Genomic DNA, 27,272 nt, shown 5'->3' with positions numbered 1-27,272 from the left:
ATGTGCTACTTGTTAGTTTCCACTTCTTCATGCGTTATCTAATCATTGTCGGCCTATGATGCTTAGGTACTAGTGTTGTATCGATACTACTCCGCACTTTTGTTGAGTGCAGTACGATCCAAAGCTCCGTTACACCCCGTGGCTGATACGCGAGGGTGACATCTTTTAGTAATTCAGGGTGAGCTACTTGGTCATCCGTGGCCCCTGAAGGACCTCCTCTATTTATTTCTGTTTTTGTATTCGACAAACAATATGTAGCCTTCGGGTATTTTCCGACTTATATTCCGTACCATGTTAGCGCTCTTGTACCCTTTGACCAGATTTTGGGATTGTCGTGACATTTCTAGTTATGATAAGTATTTAAGACTTGATAACTTATTCTTATTTAATTTTCCGCTTATTTAACTTGTTATTAGTAATGTGGTTCGCCTACTCAGAGGGATAGTGTAGGTGCCACCACGACTCGCGAATTGGGTCGTGACACCAACACATCATAAAATTGAAATGAAACTTCAGATAAACAAACTTAACATCTATTCATTTTAATAAAGAACAATTCATTTCAAAGCATTCCAAGTTTTGAACTCAGTTTCAGACATGTATGCTGTTTCTTAACGTATTCTGAAATCAACTTAAGGCAATAGGGGAAAGGATACCCCATAGAAATTAGCTAAAACTGGCACATCATATTTTAAACTTAACAAAGCTACTGAAAAAAATTAAGAAAATTCAAAACAAACCATAGAAGCATCAACTGGCTACAAAGTTCCCTACCAATAATACTTTATAGATATCCAATTCACAATAACAGTCAGTCCCAACACTTATGAACAAACAAACATCATTTGGGGCTTCAACTGAGTTGCCAACTGTTCTAGGTGACTTAAACAACTTATATGAATGCCACATGAAAAATGGCTGAAACTAAACATCCACATATTTTTTCTTCACATTATAATGCACATGACTAACATGCCAGTCAACCCATAGTAGGAAAACAGACAAATTGCATAACTTCCTACAAATGGTCACACAGACCTTTACATTTAAATCAACACACTAGTTGAAACTTAAAGATAACATGTTTATTATCTCAACCTACTCCTATCATTTGCACATAATATTTCACCATTTATATGACCACATGAGACTCTCATATGAATGACAAACCCCTACAGAGTCAATTTTTCGTTCTACGTAAGAAATTGAACCTTAATTTCATCTAGGTGAGTTAGAAACCCCTTCCAATAAGTTTTAAAATTAAGTTAGTATCTTCAGGTCACAAAATTCCTCTAAAAACACCTCAAAACTTATATGTCGTTATCTAAGTTGAAGTCACGATTTTTTTACATCAAATTAGACCTTTTCTATCCTACTATATATGTTAGCAAGCTAACACATATTGTCCTAGATTTTAGCTATCCCACTGTTATATTCAGCTTTTATATCGCGAGGATCAACTAAATTCATGATGATCAGTTGAGGGGACTCCTAAAAAGTAAGGTTTGCTAAGTCTTTATAATCAAACCATGGTAAACAAGTAACTGAATCATGATCTCTAAATTATTAAGTAAACAGAAAAGAACTCCAATTATGTTGAAAGGCAAGCATCTAATTCTATTATTGCTAAACACTATTAGTTAGACTAAACATTTTTATACCAAACAGGAAACAAGCAAAATATTTAAATCTAAGCTAACACATGCTTACTAGAATTAAACTAATCTAACTAGGACTAAACTATATACACCCATAAATACATATAAAACACATCAAAACACATAAGCACATACGCCTGAAAACTTACCATTTCCGGCAAGTTATGTGACGTGAGGGAAAAAGAGAGTGCAGACGGCTAGGGTTTGAGGTTGAAAACCTCTTCAACATAAATGACAAACATCCGGGGTGTGTTTGGTATATTGAAATGAGATTTGGGTCGGGTTGCCGGTGGCTTGAAGTGGGCTTGTAGTCCAATTCGTGTAATTCGACGAATTTAAAGGAAAAATGGATCAATTGTGCAAATGTTGTCATGAATGAAATTCCAACATTAACCAAAATGTTTCAATTATGCTCATAATAATTAATGCATAAATCAACTAGACATTACAATTGTAACCAAATTTAAAAATAATTGCAATTAAAATCAACTAACTTATAAAATTGAGACGTAATTGATTATTTATTTAACTAATCAAATTTCTTGATTTAACTGAGTAAAATATTTATCAATTGATCCTTGTTAGTTTAAGTACACGTAATGAAGTCTGTTACAATATCAATCCTAAAAAAGAGTAGTAATAGATTAGATGAAGAATGTGATGTATGCCAAAGGGCAAAACAAACTAGAAGTGTTTTTCCTTTAAGTGGTAATATAGCTTCAGATATTTTTGAAATGATTCATTGTGATTTATGGAGACCGTATAGAACCCTTCTTCTTGTGGTGCTTCGTATTTTTTGACTGTTGTGGATGATCGTTCACGAGCCATGTGAATTTTTGTTTTAATTGATAATAAAGAAGTGTCCCAAACCTTGAAGAATTTCTTCGCCTTGGTGGATAGGCAGTTTGGTAAGAGGGTAAAGATTGTAAGAAGTGATAACAGAACTGAGTTCACATATATGAAGACTTACTTCTTCGAACGTGGAATTCTCTTCCAAACATTCTGCACAGGGACACCCCAGAAAAATGGAAGAATCGAATGAAAACATCGTCACATTCTTAATGTGACGCGAGCATTGAGATTTCAAGTTCATCTCCCTATCAAATTCTGGGGAGAATGTGTTTTGACTATAAGGTATTTGATCATCAATAGAACACCATCCTTGGTTTTGAATGGGAAAACCCCCTATGAAATTTTATACGGGGAGGTGCCCCGGTATGATCATTTAAGGGTGATAGGGTCACTATGCTATGCGCACACAAAGGGAAGAACGAGGATAACTTTGAGAGCCGGAGTCGTAGGTGTGTCTTCTTGGAATAAGTCTATCGAAAGAAGGGTTGGAGCTTGTATAACTTAGAGAACGATGAATATTTAGTCTCAAGAGATGTGGACTTCTATGAGACTCAGTTCCCCTTTCTTTGTAGGATCAGGTAACTTAGTCGACAACATAGAAGTGATCCCGGATGAAACGGAGGGAGAAAGAAACCAAAACAAATTCGAAGAAGACCAGATTGATAATGTCGGTACGAACGAAGCTCGAATGGACGAAGTATGGACACCGGACAACGAACCTACAAATCAGCCAAAATTAGACCGGACAGATGTCGGTCTAGATAGAGAAAACATGAAGGAAGTACAGACGGAAGGTAAATGTCAGAAACATGAATCGATTCTGTTGTATGACTACGTCACTAAAACATTTCGGAAAGAGAGTTTATCAATGTGTCTGCCCGATCCTTAGCAACCCTCAGGTGCGCCTTGTATTTTAGCTCACTATATATCTTATGATAGTTTTTCCCCGTAACACCAAAGCTTTCTTGCAGCAATCACCACAGGAACCGACCCAAAAGCCTTCTCGGTGGTAATGAAAAAAGGAACATTGGAGAAAAACCATACGACAAGAAATCCAAGCATTAAAGGACAATGGAATGTGGAAACGAGAAACATTACCACCGAATAAGAAAGCGCTCAGATGTCGATGGGTGTACAAGATCAAGTACAACTCTGACGGTATAATCTAGCGATATAAAACTCGGTTGGTTATTTTGGCAAATAAACAAGAGGAAGGAATTGACTACAATGAAATGCTTGCTCCGGTCGGTAAGGTAGTAACTATTCGGACCTTCATGGCAGTTGTAGTTGCGCAAAATTAGGAGTTCCATCATATGGATGTTCATAATGTTTTCCTACACGGTGGCATTACGGAGGAAGTTTATATTAAATTTCCATCAGGATTTCATGTTCCTAGTTCGAGGCAATTTTTTCGTCTCCGAAAATATTTGTATGGTTTGAAATAAGCTCAACGGTGTTGGGTTGTGAAATTGTCAAGTGCTTTGATGAAATATGTGTTCAAACACTCGGACTCGAATTATTCTCATCATGATGCACCGGGGAGGTATGGAACTTAACGTCTTAGTCTATGTGGATGACTTGATTATCTCCGAAAATGCCCATAGTGCCATTGAACGATTCAAAGACTATCTCCTCGTATGTTTTCACGTGAAGGATATGGGTCCTCCGAAGTATTTTCTGGGAGTTAAAGTTGCATGTGGATGAATCGAATTATTTATCTATTAATGAATATATGCCTTGAATATAATCTCTGAGTCCCGAATTATTGGAAGCTAAACCAATCAACACTCTCATGGAACAGAATCATGGTTTGACGTTGGCCGTAAGAGCTAATTTGGGAGATTCGAAACCATATCGACGTCTGGTCCGTAGATTGATATACCTAAATTTTACGTGACCTAAGTTGTTATAGTGTGTGCATGTTCTGTCCAATTCATGCAACAATCGAATGAAGCATACTGGAATGCGACTCTCCGTGTAGTGGGTTGCTTGAAGAAGAACTTAGGACAAGACATTGTGATGAAGAAAGATTATGATCTCAAGTTGTATGGATGGTGTGATTCGGACTGGATGTCCGTTGACTCGAAAATCACTTACCAGTTAGTTTATCTCCCTCGGAATTCACCCGTATCATGGAAAACCAAGAAGCTTCACATTGTCTCTCGCTCGTCAGCGGAGGCTGAATACCGATCAATGGCTATGACAGTCTGTGAATTGAAATGGTTAAGAGAATTTTGCATAGTCCGGACATTGATCATAAATCTTCGGTGAAAATGTATTGTGATAGTCAAGCGACATTGTATATTGCACGAAATTTGGTGCTTTATGAACGGACTAAACACATTGAAGTGGACTGTCACAACGTCCGGGACACACTCTAATCTGGTATAATACTCCCCAATCATGTGTCAACCTATGAGCAATTGACCGATGTGTTTACAAAGGCTTTGGGAAAATCGCAGCATGAATATTAGTTTGGCAAGTTGGGCATTCGAGACCCTCATGCTCCAAATTGAGGGGGGTAGTATTGAGACCGGATGTGACAAGACTAGTTTGTCCGGTCACGTCGGTGAGTCGGTGAAACCCTATGTCGGTGGAACTCTATTCTAGTCTAATTGTAATAGTTTTGGTTTATTTATGGTGAAATTGTAATTATGGTAATATATGATGTGTGGTTCTATTAGAATAGAATTACCTTATTAGATTAGAGTAAGGAGGACCTTACTTGTATATAAGGAGGTTATTATGATGAATACAAAGAAGAAAGAATTCTCTTATTATTCTTCTGTCTCTAAATTCTCGTCCCTGTTTTGATTTTAACGGTATACATGTTTTCATGCGAGGAGATTGATCTCTTATGATCAATTACAATTTAAATAAAAGAAAATAATCTCACAAAAATTATCTCCCATATTCTATTTGACGATCTCTACGTTATATTTTATTGATCTTTAGCGAAAAAGATCATCTAACTAAAACAATATTTATAGACGGAACATAAAATTGATCTCCCCATTTGCAAGTCCAGCAAAAAGTCAGTATATGATGAAAGGCATCAAAACAGTTGTAAAACCTACAAAATACCATGATCCTAGAATTTTCAGACAAATTCCTTAAATGATCACTCAACTTCGTAAAATAACTAGTAAAATCACATATCTTGTTTTTATATTCCTTCTGTCCCAAAATAATTGTTATGTTTCTCTTCTCGAGAGTTAATTTGACTAATTTTTCAGAGCTAAATTAGATTAAATTAATTTGATACGTTAAATTTAGATACTCAAAAACTTTACGAAAAGTACTATAAGTTGCAATTTTCCATGTCAACATGGTGAAATTTTTTATATCTTAAAATATTAGTCAAAGATTAGTGATTCTTGAAAAATGAAACATGATAAATATTTTGGGAGCGAGGAGATTACTCAATAGTCGACTTATATCTTGTTTTTTTTGGAAAAGAGACTTTGTACACAAAAAATATGACTTGGGGAGACTCCACAAAGGTTTTTATTATTTTTAAAATGGCCCAAGCCCAAGATCCACCCAATCCAATACCAAATAAAATGGGGCAATTTGCAGGATTGTCCTTCGCTGGAAGTGGTATTTAATTTTTGGCCCTTAAATTGGTGGTCTTTAATTTTTGTCCTCTGACTTTGCAAATTCTGGCTTAAGACAGAATTTCACAAGGCAAAATTCTGCCTTAAGACAGAATTTGCAAAGGCAGAGGCTAAAAATTAAAGACCACCAATTTGAGGGACAAAACTTAAAGACCACCAATTTGAAGGACAAAAATTAAAGACCACCCCAAATGAAGGACAATCCGCGCAAAAAAAAAAAAAAAGAATAAAAAAGAATAAAATGAGTCAACCTGCCCTATTTCGGGGGTCATCTTTAATATTTTCCCCTCAAATTCTTTGGTCTTTAATCCGTGCAATTTTTTGAAGAAATTGACTGGCACCGTTGTTTGTTGGATTTCCACCTGCTTCTTTTATATATATATATATATATATATAAGGTATTTTTGTATTTTTCAGAGTTTGTCATTTTTCGCTAATAATATATTATTCTAAAAAGGTTAAGTGACGATTAAAATTAATAGTACTGGAAAAATTATCTTCATTAGTATACTACTAATCATTTCTTATTTTCGTGATGAATAATTTTCAATTGCTGAAGTATCTCGTCGGAAACGAGAAATTAGAGATGTTTTGAATGTTGTAGTTGATTAAGAGCCCGTTTGGCTTAGCTTATAAGTTCTTTGAAAACAACTTATAAGTTGTTTTCAGTTTTTTTTGAGTGTTTGGATGACCAGCTTATAAGCCATTTTGTGCTTAAAATAAGCCCAAAAAAATAAGTTGGCCCGTTTAGCTTAGCTTAAAAAAAGCAGCTTATAAGCTGAAAACAGCTTATAAGTTGCTTTTTTTAAGCCCATCCAAATAGGCTCTAAATTTTGAAGGTATGACAAGAGATAGATAGGCAAGGTACTCTCTGATTCTATTAGTATATAATAACACGCTTTACTATATGTTTTCTGTTATATCCCGTATTTTGTACATTGGGATAATCCGAGCTAACCATGATAAGTTAAGGACAAGACTATTTCGGGATACGAAGTAGAGACTTTTAACCTCTGATTTTGTTTTAAGGCACAAGTTGCTTATAATTTTATTGCATGGAAATATTAAGGAAAATTTGGGGTTAAAAGTTAATTATGAAAAGTTGGTAATTTCATGAAAATGGCCACATGTGGTCGTGTAATGAGGTGTGGGCCATGGCCGCATGGATGCGTAATATAAGTATATGAAAGGTGATTAATTAATCATACCTCATCTAAATACTTCGCCTTAGAAACTCAGGAATCTTAGAGAAAAAAAGAAGGGGGCCATTCGGCCATGGCCTAACCGAGCAAGCGCTTGGAAAATTGATCAAAAAATATTTTCTTCTAGCTTTTCTACCAATTGGAGGGTCCTCTATAACGTGGAGTGGTCATTGGAGCAAGCAAACTATTCACTTTTGCAAGCACAAACTCTAGCCAAGTTGAAAAACTAAGTGATAAAGGTAAGGTTTAATCTCCTTTTATATGTGTTATGGATGGTTTGTGCATGTTGTAGTATGTGGAAATGAATGAAATTCATGAAATTATGGTGTTGATGTTGTGGCCGAATATGGGCTGTTTGGTATGGCAAGGAATGAACTAATTTTAGTTAGTATTTTGGTTGTTGTTGTTGTGGGTTCTATGTTGATAATGAAAGTTTAACGATTCAAGTTGAAGTTATAATTATTGTGGGCTGTTTTAGAAGCTAATGTGATTTTGACATGATTTCTTGTTTTTATGAGAATGATGTGGTTAACGTGTGGATTGTTGGTATAGTTTATGAATTCGGAACGACGGAATGTGTTGTTGTTGTTTTCTTGAACTTGGAAGGTTTCGGGTTGCATGGTATAATGGATGGGCTGTTTTGAATGTTGTGTGGATTGTTTGAAGTGTTCTTGAATCTTGTTTGAATGATCTCGGATTAGTGCTTGAACATGTGAGCGTTGATGTTGGCTTGAATGTATGTAGTTGAATTAAAGGTAAATGGAATGTTGTCGAAGTATGTAGAAAAGAGTTACTAAAGATAGAATGCGTTTTGAATTACTTGTTGATGTTGTTCGTATGGTCTTTGGTATTGTTGTTGATGAATTGGCCGAGTTGAATTCTCGGGGTTGTTGAATTTATAGGGGAAATGCTGCCCGAATTTCTGTAAATAAAGTGCTAGCTTGGAATTGGATTCCTAAGTGCCTATGGCTAATGTTTGGTATATAATGACGATATTGTAGATCTTGGGAAGCCCGAGACTTAAGTTTGGATTAGCTTAGGAAGCGGACGAGGTATGTAAAGCTTACCCTTTCTTTCTTTTGGCATGTTTTAGAAGCAAGTAAGATATGACATGATACGAGCCTTGGGGTAACTCCACTCTTGAGTTCCGAGCATGTCTACGATTCTTATTCACTTCTTGATGTTAGCATTCCTAATATAGTCGAGCTATGGTCCTTGTGTCTTTTGTATGATAGGATATTAAATGTTGCATAAAGAGTTTTTTGTTCTTAAAGGATTTTATGTTGAATAATGTCCCTAACTTTCATGGATGGAACCGGATCGCTTTGATAGGTTCGTAAAAGATTCCATAACTAGTAATGCCCGTAACTTTCATGGGCGGGCTCGGATTGGTTTGATACATGTCTATGATCCCTAAGATTCTCTTTGATGTAATCCTAATGGCATTAGAACGGATTTTACATGACTATCGTTTGATACTCGAGCGTTGATTTGTCTACTTATCTATCGAGTCTTAATGATGATTTTTATGCATATGGTTTCTCACTACTCTGCTCGTGCGAGCTGTTATTACCTCTTTCACTGCGTCCCGGGCCAGGGCATGTATTCGTGCAACTCGCATTATTCACCGCGTCCTCACCGTAGGGCGGGGCACGTTATATGTATATAATGATATTCGCGCGTCCCTCACTAGAGGGCGGGGCACGTTATATGATATGATGATGATATGATGATATGGGGGAGGCGGCGGGATGGCATATGATGACTTCATTCACCGCGTCCCTGGCTAGAGGGCGGGGCACGTTATATGTACATGTATATGATGATTTTATTTGCCGCGTCCCTCACTAGTGGGCCGGGGCACGTTATGCATGCATATGTACATGATAATTATTTACTTATGTCACTCAGTCCCATAATAGTCTGGACATGATATTGATACGCATGATTTATGTTTCAGAGGCAAGCCTTATGATTTTCTATACTCCTTGTTTCAGTATGATCCTGTTTACTGTATTTCATGCTTTACATGCTCGCACATATTCACGACCCCCTTTCTTCGGCCGCGTTTCATGCCACGTAGGTGTATACAGATGAGTAGAAGATGTTCCAGCTGGATTGGCGAGCTCCATTTCCTCCCGGAGTGCTGCCGAGTCAGAGTACCTATGTTATGGTATCTTAAGTTGTGTTAGAGACTTTGCAGACGGGGTCATGTATATAATATGTCAGTCTTGTAAGCGGCTCCGTAGGCCGATGTATCATTATGTATTATGTTACCGATTTCATATGAGTACAGATTTTACTTGATTTGAGAAGGACGAAAAACATGTTTATTTTTTAAAAAGCTTCCATTATGCATTCCTTTCATGATTTAAGGGCCCAGTATGAGTAAGAGTATCACGAGAGTCAGCGGGTTCGCTCGGCCCTAAGTAAGGGTCGGGTGCCCATCACGCCCCATCAAGTAGGGGTGTGACATTTTCATTGCATAGTAAAGATATTGCAACAATCAATGATGAAAGGGAAATGCCCGTCCAATTTGATAAATAATCTTTTTATTCAATTATCTTCCCGTCAAGGTTCCATGCTCTGCACCTTTTAGGCTTTAGGGAGATGAGGCTAAGTACTGGTTAACACATGTTTTTTTGTTGTTGTTTTTCATCACTATTATAACAGTGTTCAATGTTGTTCGGAAATAAGAACATAGTGTTTCTACAGTAAATGTGAAAGTTTGATGAGAACGTTTTCAACAATCATTTTAGATATTCATTAAACATAATTGTACAAAGGGAGGCAACATTAGCAAGTCAATAGTTAAATCATAATTGAGGACTTGTGAGATATTAGTGTATAGACATAATTGTACTAATAGGTGAGTGTCATAATATAATATAACAATTTGTGCATAATATTAGTTCCAAATCATATCCAATGGTACTGAAATTCTAGAATTTCAAGAGAACATGTAATGCAAGGTTATGACTTTTGAAGAATCAAAAGGATAACTTAATTACACATACTTATATTTGGACATGAAGTTCACTTAAAAAACAATTAAAGATCTATCTTAGATATCATTATTTAACTATAAACACTATTGTGACTCTAAAGTTCAGTAAAACAGATTATATTATGTTAAATAACACTTTGATACAATAGAAATTTCGTCCCTCACTCATCCAGTATTCTCTTCTTAAACAAAAATAAATAAATAAAATCCAGTAGTCTCTTTATGACAAATTTTCGACCATTTTAGCTATTTTTTGTCAAATAAATATTTTTCACCCCAAACTATTGGCACCAATTAGAACCATTAAAATTAACCCATTGTTTAAGCCCTTCATTTTGTTAGGGGTTTTGCCCTGATTTTCTTACCAAATTTGAATTTTACTTTTCCCTTGAAGGAAAGTCAAAGTATTACCATAATTGCTTTTACTTTTTCTAAAAATAAATAAATATAATTTTCTTCCATATTTGACTAGTCTCTTTTTTTGGAGGAAAAGGTTTTAGACGTCTATATATTGAAGAATCCCTTTTACACAATAGAAAACACAAACAATGTAGTCCTTTAGAGAGTTTTGTTTAGGGAGAGATTTTTCTCCCAATAGTTTTTATGTTTTTATATTAATTTTCATATGTAGATCAACTGATCAAACCATATCATAATATTATGCCTTTTTAGTATAGTTTTATTTGTCATCTGATTTATCATCGTTCAAGGTTTATAATTATTAGCTTTCGCATGACGCCCTGATTATTTCGATCCCAACAAGTGGTATCAGAGCCAATGGTTCAGCCAATGATGTGATATTCAGGACATGTTCAAGGCGGTTTCAAATCAAGAGCAAACAATTTCACGATAAGAAGATTTTATCTCGGAGTACTACATGTGGAGATGAATTTCAACATCCCTGTTGCTGCATCTTTAAAAATAAAGCAAAATATTTTTAAATCAATTTTTAACCCATAATATTTTTTACCTTATTTTTTACCATGGCAAGCACCAATGATGAAGATTATGTGAAGAAGATGGATGAAGTTTTGTCAAGAAAATTCAGGTCAAAAGGGGAGATTTGTTAGGGGTTTTACCCTGATTTTCTTACCAAATTTGAGTTTTACTTTTCACTTGAAGGAAAGTCAAAGTATTATCATAATTGCTTTTACTTTTTCTGAAAGGAAAATATAATTCTCTTCCATATTTGGCTAATTCTTGTCTTGGAGGAAAAGTTTTGTACATCTATAAATTGAAGACATTTCCCACAACTAAAACACAATAATATCCACAATGTAGTCGTTTAGAAAGTCTTGTTTATGGGGAGATTATTCTCTCCACAGTTTTATGTCTTTCTTTATATTAGTTTTCGATATGTAGGTCAATTGACCAAACCCTACTAAAATATTATGCCTTTTTAGTATATTTTTATTGTCTTCTGATTTATTGTCTTTTAAAGTTTGCAAATTAGCTTCTGCATGACGCCTTGATTATTTCGATCCCAACACATTTTTCTTCTTTGACTCAAAACTCCATTTTTTCTTCTTCCTTTCCAAAAGTTGCAACTTCTTTTTCCCTTTGAAACACCTCCCAAAGAGAATTGGCAGATCAAATAATGGTAAAAAATACATGTTCAATGTATTTTTTCATGGGTTTCACATGGTAATTATCAGTTATTTTTTTTTCATCTGAACTATCACTATTTATATATTAAAATATACCTAATTGAGCAGACGATTATAGTTCAGGTAGGAAAAACAAACAGCTGATAGTTGATCTAGTCAATTTAGAGATGTATTTTAATACATAGATAAAAGTTCAGGTAGGGGAAAATCTATATATAATATAAAACTTGACATAGACAAGGTGATGTGGCACCTCTATATGGCCACCATTCCTATTTATCTTTTTTGTCAATTTTTTGACCTTTTCCTCTTATATTACCCTCAAAATATCTGTTGAAAAATAAATCACTACATTAATAAGTCTATAATTGTGTACATTTTTTTGGTAACTGAAATTTCTTTTACCAATTTGCAAAGATGTACATAATATAGTTTAGCCTGTGAAGTGAACATACCCCACCTTCGGGCCAAGAGCATCTATTAGTCTAAACTTACTATTTAAAACTAACACTTAGCTGCATTACGGGTAGTAGTTCAGAGCTTGCAACACACTGGTTAGCCTTGGACACTTGGCTCCTCGATAGTGAATTTCTTGGATGATCTTCCTCACCACCACATCTGCGGTTCTCTGTTTTTGTTGAAAAATCCTCATGTTTCTTTCCATCCATACATGATATACTGTGCCTGCAAGGACTATTCTGTATAAGACTGCTTTTCTACTTCTTTCTTTTGCATGTCTAACCACCCAGTCGATCTCCTCAGCCCATCTTTTTGCACCTCTTGGACACCCTTGCCATAATAGTAGTTGCTGCCATACCTAAGCTGAATAGGAACATTAAAAGAAAGTGTTGATGTCCCTTATCTTCTTGTTCACATAAAGGGCAGGTAAGGCTAGTGTGGATCCCCCATTTATCTAGTCTATCTCTAGTGTAAAGCCTTTGTTTGATAGCTAGGTATGTGATAAATATCCATTTTGGACATCCTTGATTGTTGCATATTACCCTGCTCCACTCCACCTTGGGGTAGTCACCTCTGATTTGGTTGTACATGTCTCTAATAGAGAACTTTTCAGTTATGAGAATCCCTGCTACGCTCATCTGTGTGTTGGTGATGCATTTGGAGGCTTGTAGAATTTTTTGTATAATCCAAGAAGCCTGTTTAGCTATCACATTCCAAGGCTCCTGCCTTTTATATTGTAAGCGTGCACCCATTGTATCCATAAAGTGTCTTTTTTCTTGCTTAAGCACCACAGTTGTTTCATGATTGCCACGTTGTTCCACACATACATATCAGTAATGTTTAGTCGCCCTGCTGTTTTTGGCCAGCAGAGAGTGTCCCATGATACAAGTTCTTTTTTTTTTTTGCTTCAACTTCTCCTATCCAGAGGAACTTCTGCACACAATTTCTATTTTTTGGATAATCTGCTTTGGTGTTGGGAACATTTGGGACTAGAAAGCTTGTATTCTTTGTTACAACACTCTTAAGTAGCTGAAGCCTTCCTGCATATGACAGGAATTTTGTGGTCCAAGTATTCACTCTTCCTAGCATTTTATCTAGTAGTGGATGGCATTGTGCTATAGATAGTCTCTTGGAGCTTAAGCGGACTCCAAGGTATCTAAATGAAAGCTGACCCATAGTAAAGCCAAGCACTAGCAAGATATCATTCTCCACATTCTCAGGTACTCCACCAAAATAAATACAACTTTTACTCTGATTTGCCACTAGCCCAGATGCATTTGAAAATTGTTGGAAATACTGATATAACAGCTCAGTTGACCTCACTTCCCCTTTGCAGAATAGTAGTAAATCATCTGCAAAGCTGAGTTGTATGATGTTCAGTTTCTTGCACCTGGGATCGTACTGGAATTCTGGTTGATCTTTCAGCAGCTTAAGCAGTGTAGTAAGGAATTCCATTGCTAAAACAAACAGGTAAGGAGAAAGAGGGTCTCATCGCCTTACTCCTCTCTTAGTGGCAAAAGGGACAGTGGGGGATCTATTGACTAGTATAGAATATGAAACTGTCTTCACACATGCCATTAACCAATTAACAAATATAGCAGGAAAATTTAGTCCTTGAAGTACTTGCTCCAAAAAAGTCCACTCTAAGGAGTCATAGGCTTTTTGCATATCTATTTTAATCATACATCTAGGGGATGTACCCTTTCTATTATACTCTTTCAACAACTCATGACTCATAATAACATTATCCTTCAACATCCTTCCAGGTACAAAAGCTGTTTGCCCAGAGTCAACCAAAGTTTCCATCACTGGTTTCAGCCTAAGTGTGAGCATTTTTGAGATGATTTTATATAATGTTGGGCAACAAGAGATAGGTCTGAATTCTTTAATGGTGGAGGGGGTGTTTCACTTTTGGAATCAATGTCACTAAGGTGGTATTAATAGGAGCATACATGTTGCTGATTTTAAAGAAATTGAGTACAGGAGTACTTACTTCATCCCTAATGTGTGACCAAGTCCTCTTGAAAAAATAGGAGTTAAATCCATCCTTTGCCTGGGGCCTTTGAGTCATCTATCCCCTGTAGGGCCTGAAGTACATCAGCCTTAGTGAAAGGGTGGATAAGCTGCATTTGTTGTTGCCTGGTAAGCCTGGGCCCAATCATCATGACTATTGGGTCAATAGCTAGTACAGTGCTGCTAGCAGTGCCCAAAAGTTGCTTGTAAAAATCCATCACTTCTGTTTTTATACCATCAGTAGTTCTTATTACACCCCCATTCATAGAATTGAGCCTTGTGATCCGGTTCTATCCCTTTCTCCCTTTCATGTTAGCAAAGAAGTAGCTAGTGTTGGCATCTCCCAGTTTAAGCCATTATATCCTCGATTTTTGTTTATATATGCTCTCTTCTATGGTGCTCCGTTTTTCCAACTGTTCTCTAATGCTCTTTTCTTCTTCAATTATGTTCTCAGAAGTGGCAGGGGTCCTCATATGACTTTGTATATCTTGCCGCTCATTCCTGAACGCTTTTACTTTCTCTGTAACTCCCATAAAATCTGCCTTGTTTAACTCCTTCATTTCTATTTTGACCTTCTTGAGATTTTGCCATATGGTTTTCATATCTCCTGTATGTGTTGCCCATCTTTCTTGCTACCTTCTCTGGAAATCTGGATGGTCTGCTAGATAGTTGTAGTACCTGAAGGGTTTTTTTCCACTCTCTATTACTGTTTCCACTTTTAAAGCCAAAGGGGAATGATCTGAGAAGGCATTGTCCATGATTTGTACTTGCAAAGGTGGCATGTTAAGTAGCCATTGTGCATTGACAATTGCCCTATCTATTTTGCTGTAGACATGACTGTTTGTCCATGTATACGTCCTTTCCAAAGTTGCTAGTTCTGTCATATTGCACTCTTCCAAAAAGTCTCTTGTTTCATATTCTTGCACTTCACTCCCATTCATCCTATCTTCTTGGTCAAGGATTGTGTTAAAATCACCCATGATCAACCATTCCTCATTAGTGGTCCCTTATATCTCTTTCAGTTTCTCTCATAGTGCCCCTCTATCTGGTACTATGTGCAGTCCATATACAGTTGTAAATTTAAAGGTTTTGTCACTTTTGTGGCTGGTGATGGTGCCATGAATGAATTGAGGATGGCTTTCCAACATACTAAAGTGAACAACAGTTGCATCCCACACTACCCATATTCTTCCTCTGACTGATTGAGTAGCATTTGTACACCAAGACCACCCTGGTGCTGCTTTATTTATTACCCTTGTAGCAGTACTATCCTTGACTCTATGTTCTATAATAGCTATAAGACTGACTTTATTCCTTCTAATGAACTCTTTCATCTCTTTGTGCTTTACCACATTATTGAACCCTCTTACATTCCATGTCACTATCATCTATATGTTTGGAGGGCTTTGTTTCTCTCCCTGTACCTCTACCTGTCCCTCTTTATTTCTGCCATCTTGTACCCCTGCTGTAGTCACTATATTCAGGCCTGTGCCAGCTCCATGTATATTTGGTGCTACCTCTAGTGATGTAAGTCTTTCATTTGCCTCCCGGACCCCTGAATTTTGCTTAGTAGCTTGCTCTATATTGCTTTGTGATTGTCTCTTCCTCTGAGCTGATTTCCCCTTTACCACGTGCCATCTATTATCCTCTTGAGTAATTGTACTCTGCTGTGGCAAGGAAGAAGATGCGCCCCTGGGTCTGCCTCTCTTTCCTTTCCCTATGTCTCTTGGTACACTGTATTGTTGTTCTCATATGTCCTCCATTCTTGTCTTTGCTTTTGGTATCTAGGCTTGGTAATAGGCTTCTCTTTCTCTACTGGTTGGGGTATAGTAGTTGGCTCTGCTGGTTGCTTGTGCTTTTGCTTTGCACAATCATGTCCTACTTGCAAACATGTTGCGCAATAGTGAGGCTTCCGGTCATACCATATTCTCTGTTCAAACATCTTCCCTTTAGGATCCTGTACTCTTACTTTCTCCGGTAAAGGTCTTGTGATGTCTACCTCCACTAGTATTCTAGCAAAGGTGATTCGACTATTCAACGTAGTACACGAATCTGCATACAAAGGCCTGCCTATGCTGCTCCCTATCTTACTTAGAGCTGTCCCCAGAAATTTAGAGGTAGATTTGGGAGTTTTATCCAAAGTGGGATTACTGTGAAGATCTCATCGTTAAAGTTGAAATCCTCACTCCATGGTTTCATAATTTCAGGTCTGTTACTGAGGGTGTGAGGGCCAGCACACATTACCATATCCCGCTCCTCTTCTTGAGCAAATCTCACCACGAAATATCCATCGTTGTGGTAGTATAATTTAGGTTTACTATTTAATTGTCCCTGCGCCATTAATAGCCCCAATCGTTGGAGAACCCCCACAACATACACTACTGCAGCTGCTTTCCACTTCATTGTTTCGCATACAACATCATCCTTTACAAGTTCCACTATCTTCTCCCCTTTAGTAATTTTCGGAGGAATGAAAGTAAGTGCCATACCTCTCCCTGCTAACTTGTTTGCTTCAAAGAGGTTCGCCCATGGCCTATCTCCTGCCTTCGTCGTCTCCATTTGTAGTCTTCTCTGAGCTCCTACATCTTCTTCTGTACTTGTTTTGTTCGGATTGCTTGTTTGTGGGTTCAATTCAGGTGCTGCATCTTTGGAGCTACTAGTAGCCGAGTTCCCACTCCCAACACCCTTTCCTGCTCTTACTGGTAGTGCTGGCCAGTTTTCCCGTATATCCAGCTTCCCTTTGCCCCTATTTTTCCCAGATCCCTCTTCTATCGGCGTTTTAGGGTTTACATTCGCAATACCAATTTGTAAATCCTTTGGTGTCATCCCTAGCACTTGTGCCATCGCTTCTTGTACTTGTTCCTGTATTGTTGTTTTGTCCTTCCGTGGCCGTCCCCTCCCCATTTTCCGGCCGGTGCACGTTAGCACACGCTTATCATGAGCCGAGAGAAAAGCTTAGAGAGAGAAAATCGATAATGGATTATAGAATTAATACACGTTTCTAATTAATTCATTGTTGAATTAAAAGAAAAAGACATTTAAAATTATTAACTCTTTCAGTTACTCTCATGTTTTAGATTATACTATCTAATTAAATGTTTCGTAGTTTTAAAAAAACTGAAACGATTTTTTACCAGAATTCCTACTATTGCTTTTATAATTTTAAAAAGTCACAAACTCTCAAGATTTGTCGGTTTTTTTTTTCTCCATGCTTATTTACCACCATCTTCATTAGTGTCTAATTATTGACTTTTATTACGAAATCAAGACATTCATGTAACGTGTGCATTGTGAACTTGAACGTTACAAAAGCTTCAATAACACTTTCATTTTCAAGTAGATTTGTTTATGCTATATTAGTAGTGGGGAAATAGCCAACTAGCCAAGATCCAAAGCACCTGCAGTTTCTACTGTACATTGCTAACACAATGTGCAAATATTTTGATCCCATATCTGATTTCATATTTTTTTAACTGTTTCAATTTTTATTTTTTATACAAATAGATCTTTCTATAACTATGACTGCACGATAAACAACATCTCTCTATAACAACCAACTTTTTTCTAATCTATTTTTTATGTTATATTTTACTCCTCTATAACAACATTTCATCTATAACAGCAACAACCAACTTTATAACAGTACACTTTTTATAAAATTACCCCCCATATAACTGCTATCTTCTTTTTTTGATAATATAATAATTAACTATCTTTAAAAATAGAATATCTATTATTACGAATAATAAGTGTGGAGATTTTGACAAAATATTTGATCATTTAATACACTATTACAACAAAAGAATATCCTATAAGTATATATATTTTCATCATTAAATGAGTTTTCTTCATTAATTAAGCTTAGAATTTGGCAATTAAAAAAGAAAATTAGATTTTATACATTTTTTTTGTTTATAACAGCGAAATATTATTTAAATGTCAATGTTATTATAGGTGTATAACAACCATTCTCTATAATAGCTGAAAAATTTCGAACCAAATGATGTTGTTATAGAGAGGTTTGACTGTATTATCTAAGTGGAATAATTGCCTTCTTTTTTCTTGTAGTATGTACGAAATATACGGCTGAAATGAAGAGGAGGAATGATAAGATATTGAACATGGAACAATGCTATAGGCTATATTAACATTAATGGGAAACAATCAAGAGGGGGATGAAATTTGAGTATGAAAAAGAAAGGTCACGTCTTTCGTCCTCATAGAGACTATCCAAACGAGCAAGGGTTTCAATAACACTCTTTGTCACCTTTTTTTTTTTTTGGATTTTTTTTGGTTTTAACTCAATACTTTAGATGTTTTTTAAAATTTAAATGTTGAAATGTAGCTTCGTTACTGGGCCTGTTACCAAATCGATCATTAGTGTTATAATGTTGCAGTTTTGTAAAATAATTGTTCAACTGATGAATATTTAGCTGGTTTTTACTAACGGTGCCAATATTGCACATATTGTTATCCCAATTTCCTTCCTTTATGACAGGTATGGCACTTTAATCCAAATATATTTGAAATATTCTAAAACATTTAGTTTTTGAAACAATTACTTTGTTAATTGTAATGTCGAGTATTAAAAAAAATATCATTAAATTCAAGGAGTTTCTTTGTGACTGCGTAAAGGGCGGATAAATTTTCTAAAAAGTGATAGTTGTGTTTTTGACCATCAACTGGAGTATATTTTAATTGAAATACTACTAAGATCATTTTAGATTTTTTCTCAAATAATTTTCACCCCAAACTATTTGGCACCGATTGCGACCATTAAAATTAACCCTTTGTTCAACCCTTCATTTTTCTGCTTTTATTCACTCCATTTTTTTCTTCCTCTTTCTTCTTTTGTCACACATTCCAAATTTCCCAAAATCTGCAACATCTCTTTCCCATTTCAAAAAATCTCCCAAAAAGGAAAGTCAAAGAGAAATGGCAGATCAACTCACAGATGATCAGATCTCTGAATTTAAAGAAGCCTTTAGTCTCTTTGACAAAGATGGAGATGGTTAGCTCATACATATTTATGATTCATATTATTTAAATTAATTTTCATTTTAATATTCATTTTTTTTCAGATCCAATGCTTGGTTCTTTGTATTTTGCATATTTATGTGCTTATCTTTTTTGGGTCTTGCTTTTCTTGATTTTTTTTAAATTTTTTTTTATCTATGTTTGATTTGATATAACTTTCCAAAAGAATGAATGGGGTCAAAACATCTAATTTTGGCTGTTAATGCAAATATGGTTTCACATTTAGGGAAACGAATTGACAATTTGTTACTCTCTCCTCTCAAATTATCTGTCGCGCTTTCTAAATATAGATGTCTCAAATTACTCCCTCCGTCCCATATTAGTTGTCCAAATTACTATAAAAATATCCGTCCCAAAATACTTGTCGATGTAAAAAACCAAGATAGAATTAATTAATTTTTTTCTTATTTTGTCGTTAACATGAATTATTTTTTAAAGTAACCAATATTGATTAAAGTGCAATTTATTAGAGAGAGATAAGGGTAGTCTTGTAAAAATACATGTTTATTTATGATTTCTTAAAGGGGTAAGTGGACAAGTAATATAGGCAATATTTGTCGTTTTAGAAGTCCAAGACAACATTTTTTCTTTCCCATTTTACCCTTATAGTTATTGTTCTTGGAGACTACAAAGCCTCAATTATGGGATGGTGTTATGATTGTTCAAATACCAATGAAGGGTAAAATAGTTAAAAAGCTCCCGCTTGTAAAAGAAAATTAAAAGAAAATTATGACAGATAATTTGAGACAGAGAGAGTATAATTATTAGGCAATATTGGGATCGCATGTGAAGAAAAGCTAGTATGACGTCTCGAATTGTAATAGTGTTATATAAAGTTGGTGTCAGGGGGAATATTTGGGGAATATTTGATTTGATTTGATTTCATTGTGAGGAGATTTTAAACCTAGGGGGTGACATTTGAGCTTTTGGTTGGTCTTAATGGAATCCTGAGGAGTGTTTAGCTTTGACAAATTGAATTCTTATTTTGAGTTTCAATCACAATAGGAGCTGGTTGGAGTTGTTTTTGATTCAAATCAGTTGACAAGTCTTGAAAGGTTGTCCTTTTTAGGCGTTTACTATATTTTGTTGATTTTCCTGTTGATCTCGTCTTACTTTGTTTTGTTTCTTGACAGATTTTTAATCTATTTTGCTAATATCATACTAATTTGTTTACACTGTAGATTGCATAACTTACCATACATTGCTATAACGCGAATGTGCGTGGAAATCTTTTATAGTGTACAAATTACAATTTTTTTTTTTCGTATTTGGTATTATAAAAATGCATTTATTGAATTCTGTTCTAGTGTATGGCACAAATCACTTTGTCTGAGATTAAAAGCTGATGTTTTTTCTTCTATATATGAAGTATGGAGCAATTAGTTCATTATTCTGGTTCATATAGAAGCTCGTCAGTATATAGTTATGTAAAACATCCTTTCTCATTAGGAATTCATGCATCACATAGAACAACACACAGTATAGGAAGAGCCCTTCATCCCCTTAAGAGCATTCATCATATAGGTTTATGTATAAAGTCTATGGCCATCATGCATAAAACTGGAAATGTCCAGTTTCATATTGCATAGGGGTAAGGTTTAAGCCCTCCCCTCTCTGTATTCCTTTTGCTTATCAATAAAATACCACCCAGGTTCTGATTTTGGAACCTCCCCCCCCCCCCCCCACACACACACACCAAAAAAAAAATAAAAAAATGTATGTATATGTGCGAGTGTGTACACAAACATATATGCTTGTTTATCGTGAAATTACATAATCCTATTTAGTCTGGTTAGGTATATCATTTAAACAAGGTGATTCTGTTCTATTTGTGTTTTCTTTTTGGATTCTGAGGATCAGCTGGCCGATCCTAACCAGCTTCTTCCTCAGGTTAAGGCGACTGCACTGCTGTTTCAGCAAGAACAACTTTTTCTTTTGTGATTTATTTGGCAAGTTCAGTAACGAGGGATAAAGGAGAGATGCTTTCTACTGTGATTTGCATCTGAAGATAATCTGCCAACCAAACAAGTCTTGATGTCTGTATTTTCTTTAGAAAGTATAGTTATGGTTCTTCCTATGTAGACAGATTGAAGTGATTAGTGCACTTAGTTATGTGTTCACATGCTTCCTTTGAATATCATTCGTTGGTTTCAGTCTTTCTGATGGATATCTAGGTTTCTATCAAATTCTGGCTGATTTATACTCGTCGTGTGAGAACAAAAGGTCTAAGTCTCATGTTAAACTTGTTTCTCCCAAATAGACAAATAAGGAAATACGGTAAGTTTTATAAGCTGAGCCGAGGGTCAGCCTCTCTAATAAGGAACCCTCCCTGGACCCCCTGCGTGGGATATACAGGTATGTTGTTGTTGTTGTTGTTGTTGGTAAGTTTTATAAGCAGTTAGAACGATGGCTACAATAATTATCTGCAAATATGCTGCAGGTTGCATCACAACTAAGGAGCTTGGAACTGTAATGCGGTCGTTGGGGCAGAACCCAACTGAGGCCGAGCTTCAAGACATGATCAATGAAGTTGATGCTGATGGAAATGGGACAATTGATTTCCCGGAGTTCCTTAACTTGATGGCTCGCAAGATGAAGGACACTGATTCTGAGGAGGAGCTCAAGGAAGCTTTCAGAGTGTTTGACAAGGATCAGAATGGATTCATCTCCGCAGCTGAGCTTCGTCATGTCATGACAAACCTCGGTGAGAAGCTTACTGATGAAGAGGTCGATGAGATGATCCGTGAAGCTGATGTGGATGGGGATGGGCAGATCAACTACGAGGAGTTCGTCAAGATTATGATGGCCAAGTGAGAACTGATCAATCCAACATAATCTTTAGAAGTAAAATACAAAAGAGAAGGAAACAGGGCAGATACGTTTGTGAGATTTCTATTCCAAATTAGGATATGTTCTTTGTGCTTGCCTATTTTCCTATTCGCGTGGTTCTGTAGTGCTCTTCTTCAGTATATGCCTGTTTACCCTGTTCCTTGTCTTAGTAGTTTGGGTTGTTAACAACTTCTGGTAATTTCTTCCTGAATTTCGGTATTGTGAACATATGACATGTCAAAACCTTTTTTTCTTTTGTATTCTAAGTGACTAATTTCGTTCATATTCCAAAATTCTTGCCTAAGCTTTTGTGTGTTTTATATTCTCTTGATTTTTGCATTAACTTGTCCCTCAACTTTCTCTGCCAATCCTTAAATCTTAAGAGCACATAGGTCGTCTAGCAGTTATACAACTTGGTTTCTGTTTTACATTGACATGCTTGACTTCAAGGTCGAAGCCTTCCATATCTGAGGCTTATCTTAGATTTTGAAGGCGTAGGACATAGCATAACTTGTAAGACGACACTCTCAACATCCTTAGCAAGAATTTCTGGAGTTAGCTTCTTAAGTTTTGCTTTTGGTTTTACCGGGACCACAGTTAACTGTTGCATGTTCAGCTATGTGAATGATTGGAGCAGATATTCAGTGCTTTGCAAGTTCGACCATAGGTATATATGAAGTTTCTGCTTGTAGTTAGGACAACTGGTGCATTTCATGACTCCATTAAGTCTTCTTTCTTTGGTGTAGAAGGAAGCTTTTCCATCTTTTTACAAATGGTGAGATTCCATCTTTTTACAAATGGTGAGATTGGGTTATGAACCAAAGAATCTTGATGTTGTTTTTCAAGTCCCTAGGACAGGGATTTCTTCCACCTGCCTAAACCTTGGTAGGACAATAGTTATTCGGTGCCTGTGGTGGTGGTGGAGTAGTCAAGCCGCGCAAGCTCTCGGCCACCAGCGTTATTAAAACACAGTACTGGAGTTTAATCATTCAGTCAATTCTTTGGAGTTCCCTTTATGCACACATGCCCTAGCCCCAGCTTTTGGAACAATCAAATTTGTGTTCAAAGTCCGATTCTTGGTTCATATTCATTCTCAGGAAAGATATACCGCTACAACAGGGAAGGGAAGCTTCCTTGTTTGGGGTGCAAACTGCAAAATTATGGAGATCCTGAATCCAGCTCTCGTATGTTTATAGAGCAAGTGGATTTAAGCATGGTGTTTAAGCGGAGAAGGGTAAAGTGGTAGGTAGTCTATCCTATGGTTGGTTACTTTCTTGGTCATAGGGAAAATGTTTTTAGAGCTAGTGACACTTGTTGATACCAACATAGCTTGATATATCCACTGGCAAGTTGAGTACACCCGACCTACACGACCTTCCTGGCTCTCCTCCCCCCTATAAAAGTTTTGATGGACAGAGTTATTTGATAACTGTGCTCGAAGGTAATAATAGTATCCGGTGGAATAGTTGAAGTGCACATAAGTTGGGCGGACCCCACCTATTAAACAAGTGGTTAGAACAAAATGCTCTTTATTTTCCCAACATGTTGACAAAAAGAATACCATTAGCTTTTACTTGTGGGCTTTTATTTGGGTTTGGGGGGTTCTAATGTAGTAGTAGCAAATATGTTTTGATACCATGCGTCCTCTTGGTTTATTTGATTTAAAAGTTTTTCCATGCTAAAATTGATTTACATAGTAACTTTTTTGTTTGTTTATATTTATGCTTTTTCCATTTCGAACCAAAGGGAAATTCAGTATTTTTCATTTTTCTGTGTTTTTGTGGGTAAAAATGACGTACAGAAAAGGAATCTGGGCAGATGCGGTGACTCCACGACGCAGCAAAAAAGAGAGAACTAGCAGTGGAAGACGCGGTTGGAAAAAATGGCTATGTTTTTCTCGCTAATATGTCTTTACGAAAAAAAAAAAAAAAAAAAAAAGAAAGAAAAGAAAAGGTAAAGAGATAAATTAAAGAAAAGAAAGCTTAATCGAAAAAAAGTAATTAATTTTTTTTTTTTTTTTTTTTTCAATTCGGCCAATACGTCCATTGACTCTAATCATGAAAATTTTAAGGGAAAGTTACACCTTTGGCCGGTCGTCAAAAATAATTACATTCGCTAGGTAAATATACAAAAAAAAAAATACACTTTTATGTATAAAAATTTATAATTTATGTATATTATCCATTAATATATAAAAAATATATATTTGTGGCTATTATTTTGATGGGTGATTATTTATGTCAATTTCTCAAATTTTAACCGTATGATAGCAATCAATCTTTTGTTGAGTGTTACTTTCTCTGTCTTTGATCTCATTTTAATCATGTTCTCTAGCTTAAGATCATTATTTTCGTATTTGCGGGTTTCTCATAATAAAAATCATCTTTTGTTTGGTTGATTTCTGACAAACAAGAAGACTAAAATTTATTTAAGGAAAAGCACAAGTCACTCTTGGAGATTTTATTATTGTTGGGTTGTTTTACGCCAGGACGGTGGAAAAACGCAATTTAAAGTTATAGTAAGAATATTAAAAAGTAGAATATATCTAAGTATCCAACGATTTAACTACACTACGCTTGAATGTCTAGGGGAAGAAAGGAATTTGCACAAATAGCCTCTTTTCAGTCCATTCTTGTTAATCTTTTCCCGTTAATCTAATGGACTAAATATGTCTTCACAAGTAAATGAATAATTGGGAAAAGATCACGCATGCCCCCTTAAAACAAAATAATTATCTGCCCATACACTCATTACTCATCTTTAAAAATAATTTGTTTTTACCCGAGACTCCCCCCCCCCCCCTCCCCACCACATATAATACCAACATAATATATAAAGTCTTTGACATATATATTGTCTTAGGAGTAAATATTCCGAAACGCGACGTAGTTTTATATTTACAAAACATAACATTACAAATCTATACAAAACATGCTTTATATTTAAAAAAAAAAAATAATTAAATTATTTTTTATTTTTTAAAAATCATTTTTTAAAAAAATATTTTTTTATTTTTTATTTTTTAAAAAAATTAATATTTTTTTTTTTGCTCAAAAACTTATGTATGAAAGTTGTATGAAATGTGTATATCTTTCGCACTTAAAAAGTTTGCTCAAAATTTAGTGTATGAAAAATGTATGAAATGTGTATCTCGTTCAAGGCTTAAAAAATCCGCTCAAAATTGTGTGTATGAAAACAATATGAAATTTGTATCTTGCTCATGTCTTAAAATTTCGCTCACATTTTCATGTATAAAGTTCATGTTAGATTTCAGAAATTAATACAACTACAACAACATTGTATATAATCCTTGATACAACATTCAAGACTTAAAATAATAGCTCAAATTTTTTTGTGTATGAAATGTATATCTTGCTCAAGAGCTTAAAAAGTTCGCTCAAATTTTATGTATGAAAGATGTATGAAATGTGTATATCTTGATCAAGGCTTAAACATTATGCTTAAAATTTTATGCATGAGAATGGTATGAAATGTGTATATCTTCCTCCAAGACCTAGAATTTCATTCACATTGTTTGTATATAAAATTTATATTAGGTTTTACGGAAATTAATACAACTACAACAACATTGTAACAATTTTCATACAATATTCAAGGCTTAAAGTTTTCGCTCAAATTTTGTATATGAAAATTATATTAAAATTTTGCTCACACATACACATTTCATACGACTTTCCATACATAGAAATATGAGGTAATTTTAAGCCATTGAGCAAAAAAAAAAAAAATATTTAAAAAATATATATAAAAATTATTTTTTTAAAAAATAAAAATATTTTTTTTTAAAAAATATTTTTTTATAAAAAATATATATTTTTTGGAAAAAAATAAAAAAACGAAAAATATATGAAAATCCGTCATGTTTTGTAATATATCGTTATGTTTTGTAAATAAGGAAAACTATCGTTACGTTTAAAGTATTTCTCTTTTAACTTTATACGTATATATACGTAGTTTTTCCCAAGTCTTTGACATATATATACATCTTAAGGAGAAATATTTACGAAACGTGACGATAGTTTTATATTTACAAAACATAACATTACAAATCCCTATACAAAACATGTTTTTATATTTAAAAAAAAAAATTAAATTATTTTTATTTTTTAAAAATCATTTTTAAAAAAATATTTTTTTGTTTTTTAAAAAAAAATATTTTTTTTTTTTTGCTCAAAAACATGTACAAAGTTGTATGAAATGTGTATATCTCGCTCAAGACTTAAAAGTTTGCTCAAAATTTAGTGTATGAAAAATGTATGAAATGTGTATATCTCGTTCAAGGCTTAAAAAAATCCGCTCAAAATTGTGTGTATGAAAACAATATGAAATTTGTATCTTGCTCATGTCTTAAAATTTCGCTCACATTTTCATGTATAAGAGTTCAGATTTACGTAAAATTAATACACCATAACAATATTTATAACTTTGATACAACATTCCAAGACTTAAAATAATGTAAATTTTTGTGTGTAAATGTGTATATCTTGCTCACGTTTTAAAAAGTTCGCTCAAATTTTATGTATGAAGAACGTATGAAATGTGTATCTTGATCAAGGCTTAAACATTATGTTTAAAATTTTATGCATGAGAATGGTATGAAATGTGTATATCTTCCCCAAGACCTAGAATTTCATCTACATTGTTTGTATATAAAAATTCATATTAGGTTTTTCGAAAATTAATACAACTACAACAACATTGTAACAATTTTCATACAATATTCAAGGCTTAAAGTTTTTACTCAAAATTTTGTATATGAAAATTATATTAAAAATTTTGCTCACACATACACATTTCATACTTAATTTTCATCATAAATATGAGGGGGTAATTTTTAAGCCATTGAGCAAAAAAAAAAAAAAAAATATTTAAAAAAATATATAAATTTTTTTTTAAAAAATAAAATATTTTTTTATAAAAAAATATTTTTTTTAAAAAATATATATATTTTCTGGAAAAAAAATAAAAAA

The 27,272-nt window shown here is 34.8% G+C and overlaps 1 protein-coding gene across 1 annotated transcript; it reads left to right on the top strand.

Moving 5' to 3' along the window:
- The first annotated feature begins 19,212 nt into the window (after positions 1 to 19,212).
- On the top strand, positions 19,213 to 22,564 carry LOC132033836 (calmodulin-7-like). The gene is made up of 2 exons (XM_059423947.1): positions 19,213 to 19,426; positions 21,893 to 22,564. Exons 1-2 carry the CDS (start codon positions 19,351 to 19,353, stop codon positions 22,264 to 22,266), a joined length of 450 nt encoding a protein of 149 aa, XP_059279930.1. The 5' UTR covers positions 19,213 to 19,350; the 3' UTR covers positions 22,267 to 22,564.
- Positions 22,565 to 27,272: the final 4,708 nt, after the last annotated feature.

This window comes from Lycium ferocissimum, chromosome 10 (genome assembly GCF_029784015.1).
Source record: "Lycium ferocissimum isolate CSIRO_LF1 chromosome 10, AGI_CSIRO_Lferr_CH_V1, whole genome shotgun sequence".
Taxonomy (NCBI): Eukaryota; Viridiplantae; Streptophyta; class Magnoliopsida; order Solanales; family Solanaceae; genus Lycium; species Lycium ferocissimum.
Note: the sequence above shows the minus strand (reverse complement) of the source record. Positions and strands in the feature narration are given on the sequence as shown.